The sequence below is a fragment of the Artibeus jamaicensis genome, unplaced genomic scaffold (assembly GCF_021234435.1).
Source record: "Artibeus jamaicensis isolate MK-2021 breed Jamaican fruit bat unplaced genomic scaffold, CSHL_Jam_final contig_311, whole genome shotgun sequence".
NCBI lineage: Eukaryota > Metazoa > Chordata > Mammalia > Chiroptera > Phyllostomidae > Artibeus > Artibeus jamaicensis.
The window spans coordinates 7,907,876-7,924,769 of NW_026521717.1; the positions used below are offsets into that span (position 1 = coordinate 7,907,876).

A 16,894-nucleotide genomic window follows, 5' to 3' on the forward strand; every position below is an offset into this window, starting at 1 on the left:
CCTCTTTGCCTCTAGATGTTTGATGTAACTAAATTCTGGCTAATAAGCTTTAACCAGAAGTTTTTAAAAATTTAGTTAATTAATTAATTGACTGATTTTATTGTTGTTCAAGTACAGTTGTCTGTCTTTTCCTCCCCCCCACCCCAGACATTCCCACCTCCCTCCCCTGATTACACCCCCCTTGATTTTCTCCATGTATCCTTTGCAATTGTTCTCAAAAGCCCTTTACCTTTTTCCCCCATTTTCTCCTCCTATCTCCCCTTTGATTACTGTTTGTTCTTAATTTCAATGTCTCTGGTTATACTTTGCTTGGTTGTTTGTTTTGTTGATTAGCTTCCCCTTAAAGATGAGAAACACCAATCCAAAAGAATCTATGTACCCCAATGTTCATAGCATCACAATTTACAACAGCCAAGTGCCAGAAGCAACCTAGGTGCCCTTCAGTAAATGAATGGATCAAAAAACTATAGTACATTTATTTCTTTTTCTTGTCTGATGCTGTTGCTAGGAGTTCCAGTACTATGTTGAATAGGAGTGGTGAAAGTGGGTATCCTTGTCTTGTTCCTGATCTTAGTGGGAAAGCTCTAAGTTTTTGCCCATTCAGTATGATGTTGGCTCTCATATATGGCCTTTATTATGTTGAAGAATGCTCCCTCTATTCCCACTTTGCTGAATGTTTTTTTAATTATAAATTGGTGCTGTACCTTTGCTTTTTAACATCTATTGATATGATCATGTGATTTTTGTCTTTCATTTTGCTTATGTGGTGTATTATGTTTATTGATTTGTGAATATTGTATCATCCTTGCATCCCTGGGATGAATCCCACTTGGTAATGGTGAATGATCTTATTAATGTATAGTTGGATGTGGTTTGCCAGTATTTTGTGGAGAATTGTAGCATCTATGTTTATCAGTGATATTGGTCTGAAGTTTCAGAGACACATGAAAAGATGCTCAGCATCACCAGCCATCAGAGAGATGCAAATTAAAACTACAAGGAGATACCATCTCACACCAGTCAGAATGGCCAACATAAACAAATCAACAAACAAGTGTTGGAGAGGATGCAGACAAAAGGGAACACTAGTGCACTATTGGTGGGGATGCGGACTGGTGCAGCCACTGTGGAAAACAGTATGGAATTTCCTCAGAAAACTAAAAGTGGAACTGCCTTTTGACCTAGCAATTCCCTTATTGGGATTATACCCTAAGAGCCCTGAAACACCAATCCAAAAGAGCCTATGTACCCCAATGTTCATAGCAACACAATTTACAATAGCCAAGTGCTGGAAGCAACCTAAGTGCCCATTAGCAAATGAGTATATAAAAACACTATGGTACATTTACACAATGGAACTCTATGCAGCAGAGAGGAAGAAGGAGCTCCTACCCTGTGCAACAGCATGGATGAAACTGGAGAGCATTATCCTAAGTGAAATAAGCCATGTGGTGAGGAACAAATACCATATGACCTCACCTTTAACAGGAACCCAATCAACACAAGAAAAAAACCAAATGAAATATAACCAGAGTCACTGAAAATAAGAACAATCCAACAATAGCTAGAGGGGAGGGAGGAGAGGGCAGAGGAAAGAAGGGTTTTCAGGAACTACTATAAAGGACACATGGACAAAACCAAGGTGGGGGTGGAAGCAAGAGAGGGAGATGGGTTTGGAGGGAGGAGGGAAATTAAAAAAAAAGATAAAATACTTAGGAATAAATTGAATCAAGTAGGTGAAAAGTCTATGTATGTATTTTTGATATTTTTTGTTATTTTTGAGACCTCATCTTATATTAAAAGAAACATTTTGTTTGTGTTACATATTACAACATATTAATTGTCATGCCACTTTTACCTTACTTATGCTGTGTTTTACCATGCAGAATTTAAGAAATAATGTAGTTGATTATGTAATTTTATAAATTTGAAAATTTATGTCACATCTATAGCAGCATTTCTATTATAAAATTAAAACATTGAAGCGCTGGCTGGTGTAGCTCAGTGGATTGAGCACGGGCCTGTGAACCAGAGGATCACAGTTCGATTCCCAGTCAGGGCACATGCCTGGTTTGCAGGCAGGTTCCCTGCAGGCCAGTTCCTTGGAGGAGATGCACTAGAGGCAACCATACATTGATGTTTCTCTCCCTCTCTCCTTCCCCTCTAAAGATAAATAAATAAAATTTTAAAAAAATTTAAAAACTGCTAAATTATAATAAAACATTGCTCTAAAAAAATTTAAAAAATAAAATTAAAACATTGGACAAAGCCAAATGGGGTAGGTTCAAGGATGGGAGGTGGGGATAGGTGGGGTAGGGGCAGGGTTAGGGGAAAACAGAGACAACAATACTTGAACAACAATAATAAATAAAAAAATATTGTGGTTTCTTCCTTTTTTACATCCATCATTCTAATCTAGGTGGAGTGTAATGAATTACATTAGAATTCTAACTTAAAAAATTTAAAGATGTCTACTCAGTTTTTTAAACACAATTTTGTAAGAAATTGCATTTATTTTACAAATTTACCCTCTACTGTAGGGTAAATGTAAAGAATGGGCTACAGTAATTATGCACAGGAAGCAGCATTTTTTACATATTCATCTAATATATAACAGGACAGGTTAAGTGAACCATATTTTATTTATTTATTTATTTATTTATTTATTCACATTTTAAAACATATTTAAATCCACTTTCTATAGTTGTAAGAAGAAGTAACTTTTTCCCTCAAGTAAATGAGTATTCTGTAGTGGTATGTTTATACAAAGGAATAAAAGAGAATATTGATATTTTCCAGGACCTATCTAAGATTTTTGATTGAGATGTGGGTGCTGCGTGGTTTGAAAAGTTCAGTGAGTAACTATTGCCCATAAACTTAGCACACTGTCCATATTCATGCAAGGTACTTAAAAAGTACCCTAACTTAATTATCAAAATAACTTTTTTACAAATGACCACATGTCACGGGATGGTTGGATCTACTGTAAATAATATTCTCAAAACCTTAATTGTTAAATCTGCTCAGGCTATGGTTAGTCTGATTAAACTGTAACCCAGAAGATCAATGTTATACAAGTGCTAGCAAAAAACAAATGGGAAGCTGTATCTTATTAAATATATTGAGATATACATTTTTGTGGAGTAAATATCTAGATGCTAATTATAAAATGAAGTACTTTTGCAGTTGCACAAATAACAGAAATATTTTACACATAATTGCACACTTTAAAATGCTTTCTGATTCATTGTCACATTTGATTTTCAAAAATTATAAAGTAGATCCATGCCATAACAAATAAAAAAAAGAAAAACATGTAGGCAACCCCTTTAAAGGAAGTAATGCTCAAAGAATTATATTTTGAATGAGATTTCTTGTTTTCTAGTTTGAAAGAAAATTCCATTACTATACAGCCTATCAGTGTCACATCTGATTATATGTCCAAAATAACTGAAAGCAGAGACTCAAACATATATTTGCACACCTATGTTAATAACAGCATTATCCACAGAAGCCAAAACATGGAAGCAAAGTGTCCATCCACAGATTAATGGATATACAAAATGTAGTATGCATACAGTGGGGTATTATACAGTCTTAATTTTTTTGAGTTTTGTCTGTTGATTTTTTCACATTTTTTATTGTTGTTCAAGTACAGTTAAAACATAAGAAAATAGATATCAGAAGATGGTGGCAAGGTAGGTGGGAGCTGAAGTCACTTGTCAGTATAGCCAAATGGAACACCTAGCCAATCTTCTGAAGAAGAGAGTGAACAGCCAACAGAATCCCAGCTTACGTAAAGTTTGAAAGCCAAAATTATAGGGGTTGTTGAAAAATAGACGGTAAGGCGATTGTGTTGGGAAGGTAAGGTCCCTGGGACCAGCACTGGGACCAAGGCTGCTGTATTCCTCCAACTGGTGCTTGGTGCCAGAGTCAGGAGCCTCCAAAGGAGCTTTGGATGAAAGCCAGTTCAGTGATTGTTAACTCTGCAGCTCCCTACCCTACCAGAGCAGGGAAGGCAGCCTCACATCAGGGGAGACCTAGATGCTTGAGTTGCTGGGGGGAATAAAGACAGTGGGAGACGCACAGAGGTGGTGTTACCAGAGACAGTACCAGAGAAATTGGGGAGCCAGATGACACCCGGAGAAGGGAGAAGAGTTGGGCCTTAATGGACCCTTATCTGGATAGTCTCTCGAATGACGAGAGAGTTGGGCATGTGAAAAGCCAGGAAATTGTTAAAAACAACTGATGCAAACAAGAAGAAATTACTAAAAAAAAAAAAAAGAAAAGAAAAGAAACTTCAAAACCAAACCAAAACAACAATAACAACAAAGGCTCTCAGCCACTATTTAAGAAACCTTCCCACAGCAGCTGGGACATCAAAGATGGAGGAGTAGAGGTGTGACTTGCTTCCAATCAGGGCACCTCACAGACTGACCAAAGTGGGGCAGCAGGGGCTCAGAAGGGTAGCAGTCCACAGAGAGACTTAATTTACTAGGGGAAGTTAACTGTCTGAAGGGACCTTGAGAGTGTGCAGCACCCAGGCCAGCAAAGAGGGAGGAGGTGGGCTGCAAGTTGCTCCTAATCAGGGTTCCTCCTCGCAGCACAACATGGTGGATTAAAGGCACTGGTTTGGTGCAAATGGACGGTGGGGACCCAACAGCACTCAGAAGGCCTGGCATGGAGGCTTGGCAACTGTGAATGTTGCAGCCCAGACCTAGCCTCCATCCCTGCAAAACCACAAGAAAGAAAAAAGTGAAGCCCAGCCCCCTTCTGCCTACAACATCCAAAAAGTCAAGGAGAACTTGCTTATTGGGTTTCACATCTGCAAGAGACTTTTTTTCCCTCCAAGAGTAGACAATAAGACAAGGAGTTGTGAAAGAACCAAAGACAGATCCAGAGAGGGATCACAACACTAATGCCAATAACTGAGAAACTGAGACAAATTTTACTTTGCTATCCTATAGAATGTGCATTTTATTATTTATTTTTATTTTTCCAATATTTTATTTCTTTTATTTGATTGTAATTTTTATTTCTCTTCTGTTTAGTTTTGTTTGTTTGTTTAATTGCATTGTTTGACTGGTTTTCCTTATTCTCTTTTATATTACATTTTAATTTTTCTCCTCTTACTTCACTTGCATTCCAATAATGCATCACTCTTTTTCCTTTACTTTCTATTTTTTTATTCAGATCATATATTTTTCATCATATTGTTGTTCAAATATTATTGTAAATAATTTTTATTCCATATTATTGTAAAAACTGTGGTTAACTCGATTGTGGTTAACTCTATTCTATTGCACTCTATGCCTAGTTTACTTACTCCCATTATTTCTCATCATCTAACCATGTACAAGTGCTCTGTTTTCTGGATTCAGGTCACATTCCTTCTCCCCTATAATATAAGTCTTATCTCTTTTTCACCTTTATAAAAATGACTAGTTGGGTAAATTATCACAGTTACAGCTGTGCTTCTCCAAAGGATCTCCTATCTGTTCTCTAGTTGTTGGTACTTGAAGTCCCATAGTATATACTCCCTCTGTTTTAATCCATTTTGCCTTTCCTGCCACTGATCACATTCAAAATAAGGTGGTAGTTGTGCACATCAGTAAAACTTCTGGAGGAGAGAACTCACCTGGAAGGAATTACCAATAGATAAAACTAAAGTACAATAAGATAGCAGACACAATCAGAAGAAAGATGTCCTAGAACATTCATATAAGGAAATCAGAGAGAATATACCACTCAGCCCCATAGATCTATCATAGAAACTCAGCCTACAAAGACAGCTAACAAAAGAGAACCTCAGGACCACAGAAACAAACAAAAAGACTCAACAAAAATAGGGAGACAAAAAAGAACATGCAATCAAAAGGAACGGAAGACTTTCCACTAAAAGAGGTAAATGAAATGGCTGCAAGCAAACTATCAGATATAGAATTTAAAAGAATGGTTATAAGGATGCTCAGGGAACTCAGTGACAGCTACAAGGAACTGAGTGAGAATTATAAAAGTATGAAAAAGAAAATAGAAACTATAAGCAAGAACAAGGAATAAAAGAAGAATACAATTTCTAAAATTAAAAAAAAACACTAGAAGGAATAACAAGTGAGCTGGATGAAGCAGAGGACCAAATTAGTGAGCTGGAAGAGAGGTAGAAAGAAACACACAGGTAGAGCGGCTGCATGAAAAAAATACTAAAAAATATGAATATAGCTTAAGGGAATTGCAAGACAACATGAAACTCAGTAACATTTGAATCATAAGAATACCATAGGGGAAGAAAAGGAGCAAGGAATAGAAACCCTGCTTGAAAAAATAACAGAAAACTTTCTGAACCTGGAGAGGGGAAAAGCCCTGCAAGTTCAGGATGCACACAGGGTCCCAATCAAGATGAACCCAAAGAGGCCTTACAAGATACATCATAATTAAAATGCCAAGTTTTAAAGACAAAGAGAGTTTCTTAAAAGCATCAAGAGGAAAACAAGAAGTACCATACAAGTGAGCTACAATAAGGCTAACAGCTGATATCTCAATGGAAACACTAAAACCTAGAAGGGAATGGCAAGAAATATTTCAAGTAATGAAAAGGAAAGACCTGAAACCAAAAATACACTATCCAGTGAGGTTCCCAATTAAAATAGAAGGTGAAATAAAGTCTCACAGAAAAAAAGAAGGCTCAAAGAATACACCTTCACCAAAGCAGAACTGGAAGATATGCTAAAAGGACTGCAATGAGAAGAGGAAGGAAAAGAGTGAGAGAGAGAAGTACAAAGAGAATAAAAGAAATGAATGCCCGTTATTAATAACCTTAAGTATAAATGAATTAAATGCTCCAATCAAAAGACATAGGGTAGCTGAATGAATGAGAAAACATGACCCACAAGTATGCTGCTTATAAGAGACCAATCTCAGAAAAAAAGACCTACGAAGATCGAAAGTGAAAGGTTGGAAAAAAGTATTCCAAGCAAATGGACAGGAAAAAAAGCTGGGGTAGCAATACTTATATCAGACAAAATACGCTAAAAAAAAAAAACATAAAAAGAGACACAGAAGGACACTTCATAATACTCAAGTGAAGAGTCCATCAAGAAGACATAAACATTATAAACATATATGCACCCAACATAGGAGAATCTAAATATATAAGGAAAATCTTGGAGGACTTCAAGAAAGATATAGATAGCAACACACTTATTCTAGGGGATTTTAACACCCTACTCTAAAAAATGGATAGATCTTCTAAACAAAATATCAACAAGGATACTGTAGCATCGCACAATTCCATAGATCATATTGACTTTATATATATGTGTGTGTTACATATAAATCACAAATATGACATATATGGTATATATGACATATATATGATATATATGATATATATATATAAAACTTTTTATCCCAAAGATGCAAAGTACCCATCTTTTCAAATGCACATGGAATATTTTACAAAATAGACCATATTATAGGACAAAAAACCAACCTCAACAAATTCAAGAAAATGGAAATTATACTAAGCATTTTCTTTGACCACAAGTGACTCAAACTAGAAACCAACCTCAAAGAAAAAACTCAAAAATACTCACATTGTTTGAGATTGAATGGCAAGCTATTAAACAATGAACAGCTTAACAATTAGATCAAGGAAGAAATAATAAAGATTCCAGAAAGAAATCAAATTGGAAACACAACAGTCCAAAACTTATGGGACACAGCAAAGGCAGTTCTGAGAGAGAAGTTCATAGCCATACAGGCCTACCTAAAAATGACACAGAAACATTTCAAATAAACAACCTAACCCAACATGTACAAGATTAGAGGAACAACAATGCCAGGAGTGAGTAAAAGGAAAGAAATAACCAAGATCAGAGCACAATAAAATGACATATAGACTAAAATGACAATCCAAAGAATCAATGAATCCAGGAGCTGTTTCTTTGAAAAGATAAACAAAATTGACAAACTTTTAAGCAGACTCATCAAGAAAAAGAAAGAGAACCCAAATAAACACAATTAGAAATGAAAAGGAAAGGTTACAACTGATATCACAGAGACACAAAGGATTGTAAGAAGTTATTATGAACATGTATATGTGTCAAAAAAAAAGAAAAACCTGTGTGAAATGAACAAATTTCTAGAAAAAATATAGTCTCCCAAAACTGAATGAAGAAGAAACAGAAAGCCTGAACATACCAATAACAGCTCATGAAATGGAAGTAGTAATGAAAAAGATCTCCTGGCCACAGTAGCCTTGGACTGGATGTTTCACAGGGGAATTTTAAGGAAGAGTTAACCCTTATTCTTCTCAGACTATTCCAAAAAATCTGAGAAGAGGGAAGACTTCCAAACATTTTTTATGAAGCCAGCATCATCCTATTTCCAAAACCAGATAAAGAAACAACAAAGAAAGAAAAATTCAGGCCAATGTCACTGGTGAACATTGATGCTATAATCCTCAACACAATATTGGCAAACTGCATCCAGCAATACATTAAAAAGGTCATACACCATGATCAAGTGGATGAATCCCAGGGATGCAAGTATGGTACAATATTCACAAATCAATAAATGTATCACATTACATAAATAAAGGCAAGACAAAAATCACATGATCACATCAAGACACAGGAAAAGCCTTTGTTAAAGCACATTGCCCATTTCTGATCAAACAGCAAAGTGGGAATAGAGGGAGCATTCCTGAACAGGATAAAGATTATATATGAGAAATCTACAGCCCACATCATGCTCAACTAGTAAAAACTAAAAGCTTTGCTACTAAGATCAGGAAAAAGACAAGGATGTCCACTTTTACCTCTTCTATTCAATATAGTATTGGAAGTATGAGTCACAGTTATCAGATAAAAAATAGAAATAAAAGGCACCCAAACTGGAAATGAGGAAGTAAAACTGTCACTGTTTGCAGATGATATTATAGTGTACATAGAAAATCCTATAGACTCCACCAAAAAACTACTGGACCTAATAAGCAAATTTTGCAAAACAGCAGGTTTCATAGTCAATATTTAGAAATCAAAGGCAATTTTACACATCAACAATGAAAGATCAGAATAAGAAATCAGGAAAAATATCCTATTACCTATAGTAACTGGAAAAATAAAATATGTAGGAATAAATGTTACTATGGAGATGAAAGACTCAGAAAACTACTGTTTTCTGTGTACTGAGAAAACTGCACAGCACTGAAGAAACAAATTAAGGAAGACACAAACAAATGGAAGCATATACAATGTTCATGGATTGGAAGAATCAACATCATCAAAATGTTCATATTACCCAAAGCTATGTATAGATTCAGTGGAATTCCTATTAAAATACCAATGACATACTTCACAGATATAAAACAAACATTTCAAAAATTTACATGGAACTGTAAATGACCCCAAGTAGCCATGGCAACTTTGAGAAAGAGAAGCAAAGTAGAAGGAATAACAATACCTGGTATATAACTATCTTACAAAACCACTATAGTCAAAAGAGCCTGGTACTGGCAGAAGGACATGCACATAGACCAATGGAATAGAATAGAGAGCCCAGAAATAAACAAAAGTTTCTGTGATCAATTAATATTCAACAAAGGGGGTAGAAGCATAAAATGGAGTAAAAATAGCCTCTTCAACAGATGGTGTTGGGAGATCTGGACAGCTACATGCAGAGAAATGTAACTTGATTACCAACTTACACAGTAAACAAAAATAAATTAAAGGTGCATAAAAGACATAAATGTATACTGTGATACCATAAAAGTACTAGAGGAGAACATAGGTAGGAAAATCTCAGATATTCCATACAGCAATATTATCACTGATATGTCCCCTAGAGCAAGGGACATAAATGAAAGAATAAACAAATGGGATCTCATCAAAATAAAAATTTTCTGCATGGCTAAAGAAAACAGCATTAAAATAAAAAGATAACCAAATGTTTGGGAAAACACATTTGCAAATGATACCTTGGACAAGGGTTTGATCTTCAAAATATATAAAGAACTCATATGACTCCACTTCAGGAAGACAAACGACTCAATTAAAAAATGAGCAAAGGACCTGAATAGACATTTCTCCAAGGAGGACCTACAGAGTGCCCAGAGGCATATGAAAAGATGCTCAGTATCAGTGGCCATCAGAGAAATGCAAATTGAAACCACGAGATACCACTTCACAATAGTGAGAATGGCCATTATAAAGAAGTCAACAAACAACTAGTGTTGGAGAAGTTGTAGAGAAAAGAGTACCCTAGTACACTGCTGGGGGGAAGGCAAACTAGTGTAGTCACTATAAAAAACAGTATAGAATTTCCTCAGAAAACTAAAAATGGAACTGCCTTTTGGACCTGAAAATTACACTGGTGGTATTATGCCCAAAGAACCCTGAAACACCAATTCAGAAGAATCTGTGCACCCCAATGTTCATAGCAGGATAATTGACAATAGTCAAGTGCTAGAAGTAACCTAAGTGCCCATCAGTAAACGAATGGATCAAAAAACTGTGGTACATTTACACAATGGAGTATTATGTAGCAGAGAGAAAGAAGAATCTCCCACTCTTCACAGCAGCATGGATGGACCTGGAAAGCATGCTTAGTGAAGTAAGCTAAGTGGTGAAAGAGAAATACCATATGATCTCACCTATAAGTGGAACCTAATCAAGAAAAGAAACAAACAAGCAAAATATAAACAGAGACATGGAAATTAAGTACATTTACCAGAGTTGAGGGGGGATAGGAATAATAAGGAAAGGGCTGTCAAGGAACATGTGTGAAGGACACATGGACAAAGCCAAAAGGGGTAGATATGAGGGTGTAAGTATGGATGGGTGGGGCAGGGGTCATGGTATGGGGGGAAATGGAGACAACTGTAATTGAATAATAAGAATAAAGAGGAGAAGGAGAAGAAGAAAAAGAAGAAGAAGAAGAAATTTTCACATGTATAACATGGATGAACTTTGAGTATATTATGCCAAGTTAAATGGGTCAGTCACAAAAACAAAAATACTATATGATTCAAGTTATATGAGGTATCAACCTAAAATCATAGAAAAAGAATGTGAATTTGTGGTTGCAAGGGTCCAGGGAGAAGGTGAAATGGGGAATTGTTGTTTAATGGATATTAGCTCTGGTTTGTAAAATGAAAATCTTCTGGTAATAGTTGCACAACAATGTCACTATACTTAAAATCACTTAACTGCAAACATAAATGTCATTAAAATGGTGAGTTTTATGTTAATTTTTCACAATCAGAATAAATATTTCTTCTGAACCCCGTATCTTACAAACCTGTCCAAAAACTTCTTCATTAACAGTGAAAGTGAGGTCTAGTATATCTGTGATATTATTGTCCTTCATCCATTGCAAGCTCTGGTGGAATTCCTCATCCAAATATTCCAGGTCACTTAAATTGCAGGGCCTGAGTTCATGTAAAGGGAGAAAGGTTAAACAAATGTATGTACAGACTTCATTCCAAATATTTTTTAATCATTATTTATTAACATATAATTTCCATACTGTGGCAGTTGGTTTCTTCTTTTTACATTTAAAAAAATTTTCAATTACAGTTGTCTCAATTTTCCCCATTGCTCTCTCCTGCCCTGCCCATCACCCCTCTCCCACATTCAATCTCCCTGACATTGTCCTTCCCCATGGGTCCTTTATACCTGTTTCTTGACTTGATCCTTCCACTTTTTTTCTCCTGTTATCCCCCTCCTCCTACCCCTCTGGTCGCTGTCAGTTTGTTTTTTATTTCCATCTCTCTGGTTCTATTTTGCTTGCTTGGTTTTTTTGTTGATTAGGTTCCACTTATAGGTGAGATCATACGGTATTTATCTTTCACCGCCTGACTTATTTCACTCAGCATTTTACCAAAATGTTGTTATGCCACTCATGGCTATAACAATAGAGACTTGTTTTAACAATTTGATACTTTTGAATACATCACTGTTTTACTATTTTAAAAAGAAAATACTAAAATATCTACAATAATAAACATAAAATAATTACTGATTCATGAACTCTATGGCAATTAGATAAAATATTTATTTTAAAACAAGTTTTAGACAGATCAATGTTACTTAATAATTTAATAAAATGTTTGTAATATTTATTTAAACTATATTTGAGTAAACTATTTCATATTTATTATATGATGGTATAGCAGTCTTTTATGTTTACATAAAATTTCAAATGTCTTCTTTTTTAATTTTATTTTTATTGTTCAAGAAAAGTTGTTTTCCATGGATGGAACTGGAAAGCATTATGCTGAGTGAAATAGGCCAGGTGCTAAAAGACAAATACCATATGATCTCACCTTTAACAGGAAGCTAAACAACAAAACAAACAAGCAAGCAGAAAAAAAAAAAAACAAAGACACTGAAATAGAGAACAAGGGGACAGTGACCAGAGGGGAGAAGGAAGGGAAGTTAAGGGGAAAAAGGGGGGAGGGATTTGGAGGAACAAATAGGAAGGACACAGGGACAAGAACTAAGGGGGGTGGAAATGGGAGGGAGGTGGGGAGCAAGGGGAGGGGGAGGCTGGGATGGGAGAAATAGACAAAAAAATTGTACTTGAAAAATAACTAAATAAAATTAATAAAAAAGAGAATTTACAATACAGAAGTTAACCTAGCATTGGGAATCAATGACAGAAATAAAATTTTCAGTCTTGTCAGGTCAAAAAAAAAAAAAAAAAAGAAAAGTTGTTTTCATTTTCCCCTATCATTTGCCCTATCCCCAGCTATGCCCACTTCTCACCCTTGATCCTACCCCAGCTTTGGATTTTTCCATGTGTCCTTTGTAGATATTTCTGAAAACTCTTCCACCTTCCCCCCCCCCCCATGGTACCGTCCCACCTCCTCTCTGGTTGCTGTCAGTTTGTTCTTAATTCCAATGTCTCTGGTTGTATTTTGCTTGCTCGTTTTCTTGATTAGGTTCCACTTATTGTATTAAAATTTTTATGTGATATCTAATGACTCAGAAAAGTAAACCACAGCAAACCTCAGAGGAATTGTTAGGCAAAACAGAGACAAAGGGGCCAGAGGTACTAGGGAGGCCAGCACCTGTTGTCTTGCAGGTGAGGCCAGATGGACCCTGGTTTGCAATATACTTACAGTCTCAGGAGTGCCTTATAGAAGGGTCTTGTAAAGAAGGCATCAAGAAGGTACTGATGTATCAGAGCCAGACCTAGGATACGACCACTAAACCTGAACCTGGAACACAAACAAGGTAGAGATTTAAGAGCCGGTAGAAATTTACATTGTTAAATATGTTAACTTATATTTATATTGGATATATTTCTTTATAGTACTCATCTTAAGACACCTAAGGAATATGTCAATTGATGACACAAGGGAGACACCCATTCTCCTCCCTATTCTTTACCATAAACAGTGGTTATGTGCTTGGTATGTACTTAGGAACTATTCTCTTCCCCAAGTACCAGAATAGAATCATTTGGCCAGCATTCTCTTCTCAGGCCTGAGAATATAAGAAGCCAAGGGAAGAAAAGTGCTGGTGAAGAAAGTTTCTGTATAAATAGCCTACATTAACCCTGAGGAGAACCTGAACCCAAAGACAGTTTTCTGGACCATGCATCCTTACCTATTGAAACCTTCCAGAAAAAACACCTAAAGTTTTATGTGTGTGCACTATACTGGGGAGTGGAGGAATTGAGTAAAAAAACACAGATAGTAGTTGAGCTCAGTCAGTGGGAAGAATTACATAGAATTATATTGTGTTAAGCAATGAGCTGAGTCTTCACTGCCACTTAGCATGGCCAGGACACACATACAAAGAACAAGGTCTCTGCTGGAAAGAATTTGTCATGTAGACCTGGCCACTTCCAGGTGTCCTTTACTAATCTTTGTTGAGGTCAGTAGCTTCCTGGAATTTTTGCTAGCAACCTGCTTAACTGGATGCAGAGGCTCCCTAGAACTTGATCCCATCATTGCTCTACTCCTAAACAGCTTCTTATTGGCCAGGTCTAGCACACCAGTTTTTCCACTATACCAGGATTGCCCATTAGTGGCACGTACCTCTATAATTAGGGTCCCCTTGTTCTCTTCCCATATATATAGATTTTCACCTAAGTGAAGAATTAGGCTGTACCTTTTCTCAGGTCCTCCCAGTTAGAATTCCCAACTAACCCATATCCACTACTTTTTCATAAGGCTCTTTTCAGACTCAACAGATTTTTCATTCCATAGTGGCTATAAAAATATTGTTAAAATGACTAGACTATCTGATCTTGTAGAATAAGCATGATTATAAACAATAATTCAAATAGTCATTTTGGAAATAGTAAATGTTTTTTTGCATGAAATAATGTACAAATATTATTGAGACTGAAGAGGACCTCAGTAAGGGTGCTATGGGGCACTGTAGATGGGGAGGCTCAGAAAGTAATCAAACATCTTAAAAGTTTTGAGATCAATGTGCTCTCTCAGTGCTCTTTACTGACCACAACAGTAACTGATGATTCCCAACATGGTAACCATGGTCTTGTGCATAAAAACACAGTTCACACCAATACAGACTTGCTTACTCTAAGGCATTACAACTGATGCTTCGAACAATATGGTGGGCTTGTAGCTTTCCACATAGAGATGTCTGAGACCACTCAAAGTGTGAGTAGAGCAAACATCAACTTGGCCAGAGGTGACTGGCCAAGTACTATCTTAATTTAGAGGTGGTCCTGGAAATCCTAGTAGAGAGAAATTGGCTGGGAGTAAGTATCCTCAGATATGAAATACATGAAAATATTACACGATAATATTATTTTTAGCCCCATGTTAAAAAATGAATATGTCAAGGTTTGAAGATGGCAGAAGGGTTGGTGGAAGCTGAGTCCACTTGCTCCTGCTCCCAATCTGGATTTTCAGGTAAACTTTCAACAACCTGAACAATCAACTGAATCCTAGCTGACATAAAGTTTTAAAGCCAAGAAGTACAGAAGGTGCTTCATAGAGTCCAGTAAGGAATTTTTATAAGTGGAAGGGGAAATACCTTGTGTATTCTCCTATAACAGCTGAGAAACCAGAGAGAAGTTGAAGTTTTGGAGTTTCCTCTCCCCTTGGACCCAGGATACTTAGTTCCACACAGGAATCCCCAAACCAAGTTGGTGAAAACTTGGGGGGCATTCCACTGGGACTGAGACCCAAGCTGCACACTCACAGCATACAGTGCATCCATTGTTGCAGTGTCAACCTGGAGAGCACAGGATAGGGACTCAGGCTAATAAAGGGACCAGGTAGCCACACCGATGTCTGTCAGAGTCACCTATAGGCTGCAGTCAGCAGTGACTTTGAAAGGCATTTTGTTCCTTGAGGAGGTTTTATGAGTGGAGACCCAGTCAGTGACTCAGTTGTGTGGTGTGGGTATTGCACAGAGATTGATAAGAGCCCTGACAGCCTGATCTCAACAGACCTGCTCTCATCTTATAGACCCTCATCAAAAAGCTAAGGAGAAAGACAAGGTGAACTCAGGGAGGGGCAGAGTGGCTGAGGGGGAGGCCAACCTCAGGGAACCTTGGCTCTTATAACTACTATTAGTTCCACGCAAAAAAAAAAAAAAAAGCTGACTCTTTTACACAGACTGGCCCCTCATATGCACAAGCTGGTCTAATAAACACAAACACAAGCACAAAACAGTCTAGTAGCTACAGAGAGATAGCCTAGGGCTGGTTAAATACAACACCTGAAAGTGACCTGTATCTGAACCCCACCCAACTGGATCCAGAAAGAACAAAATCATTTTTGGGCTTAATCTCACACAAAAGCTCAAACCAACTAGCCACATAATCATTACATCTAAAGGAGGATTCCTGAAGCTCTGGACTCTCCTGGGAGCAACTCCTCATCAAGGGGCAGCAACTGCACACATGGAGGTTAAGAGTTACTCTTACTGGGACTTCCGCCAAGATGGAGGTTTAGGTGGATGTGCTGTGCCTCCTCACACAACCAAGTTTAGGGACAACTAAATATTAGCATCAGAAAACACAACCAGAACACGGAAAACTGAACTTTTCGGAAGTCCGCTAACAACAAATTCTTCAGCCCGACCGGTAAGGGGCGAAACCGGCGTCTGGTGAGGAGCTGCAAGGGAGGGCTCGGTCGGACCCGGGCGCGGAATCCAGACGCGCGAATCCAGATGCGCGAATCCAGACGCACAGGTTCCAAACCCAGGATTGGACCTAGTGAGCGACCGAGAGACCCACCGGGTGAGCGACTGCTGAGGAGACGGTGGGGAGGCGATGCTGCGTGTTGACTGCGGTTGCCTAATTGCGCGCGAGCGAGGGAGTGGGCGGTTGGATCGGCCGCAGCGGCGTTAGAGGGCGCCGCCATTTCCCCGCTCTGACCACGCCCCCACATACAGCATCACAACCCAGCGACCTGGGAATCCAAGGCGCAGTTTCTCACATTTAAAGGGCCAGAACAGACCAAAAATGTCGCAGGGAGACCTCAAAGCCCCAGAGATAAATCTAAGCGACGAAGAAATAGCAAAACTCTCAGACACACAGTTTAAAACACTGGTCATCAGCTTCCTCACAGATCTGGTTGATTATAGCCACAAATTAGAGAAACATATGAAGGCTAAATTAAGGGAAATGAATGGAATTCCACAGAAAACCCATAGAGATGAAAAGGAAACTGGGACTCAAATCAATGGAGTGGACCAGAAGAAACCAAATAATGGCCAAACAGAAAAGAGTCAAGGAGCAAGAATTCAAAGAAATGAGGAGAGTCTTAGGAACCTCCAGGACATCTTTAAACGCTCCAATATCTGAATTATAGGGGTACCAGAAGGGGGAAAGACACAACCACCAGTGGAAAAACTATTTGAACAAATAATAAAAGAAAATTTCCCCAATCTGGCAAAGGAAA

General features: G+C 37.6%; 1 protein-coding gene across 1 annotated transcript in view; it reads right to left on the reverse strand.

Moving 5' to 3' along the window:
* The window catches only part of HECW1 (HECT, C2 and WW domain containing E3 ubiquitin protein ligase 1), a 675,231-nt gene that overhangs the window by 45,551 nt on the left and 612,786 nt on the right, over positions 1 to 16,894 (reverse strand). The window contains exons 23-24 of the mRNA XM_053662971.1: positions 13,124 to 13,222; positions 11,299 to 11,428 (exon numbers count right to left, since the gene is read on the reverse strand). Of these exons, the coding sequence (XP_053518946.1) occupies positions 11,299 to 11,428; positions 13,124 to 13,222 (229 nt within the window). The remainder of the gene's footprint in view (positions 1 to 11,298; positions 11,429 to 13,123; positions 13,223 to 16,894) is intronic.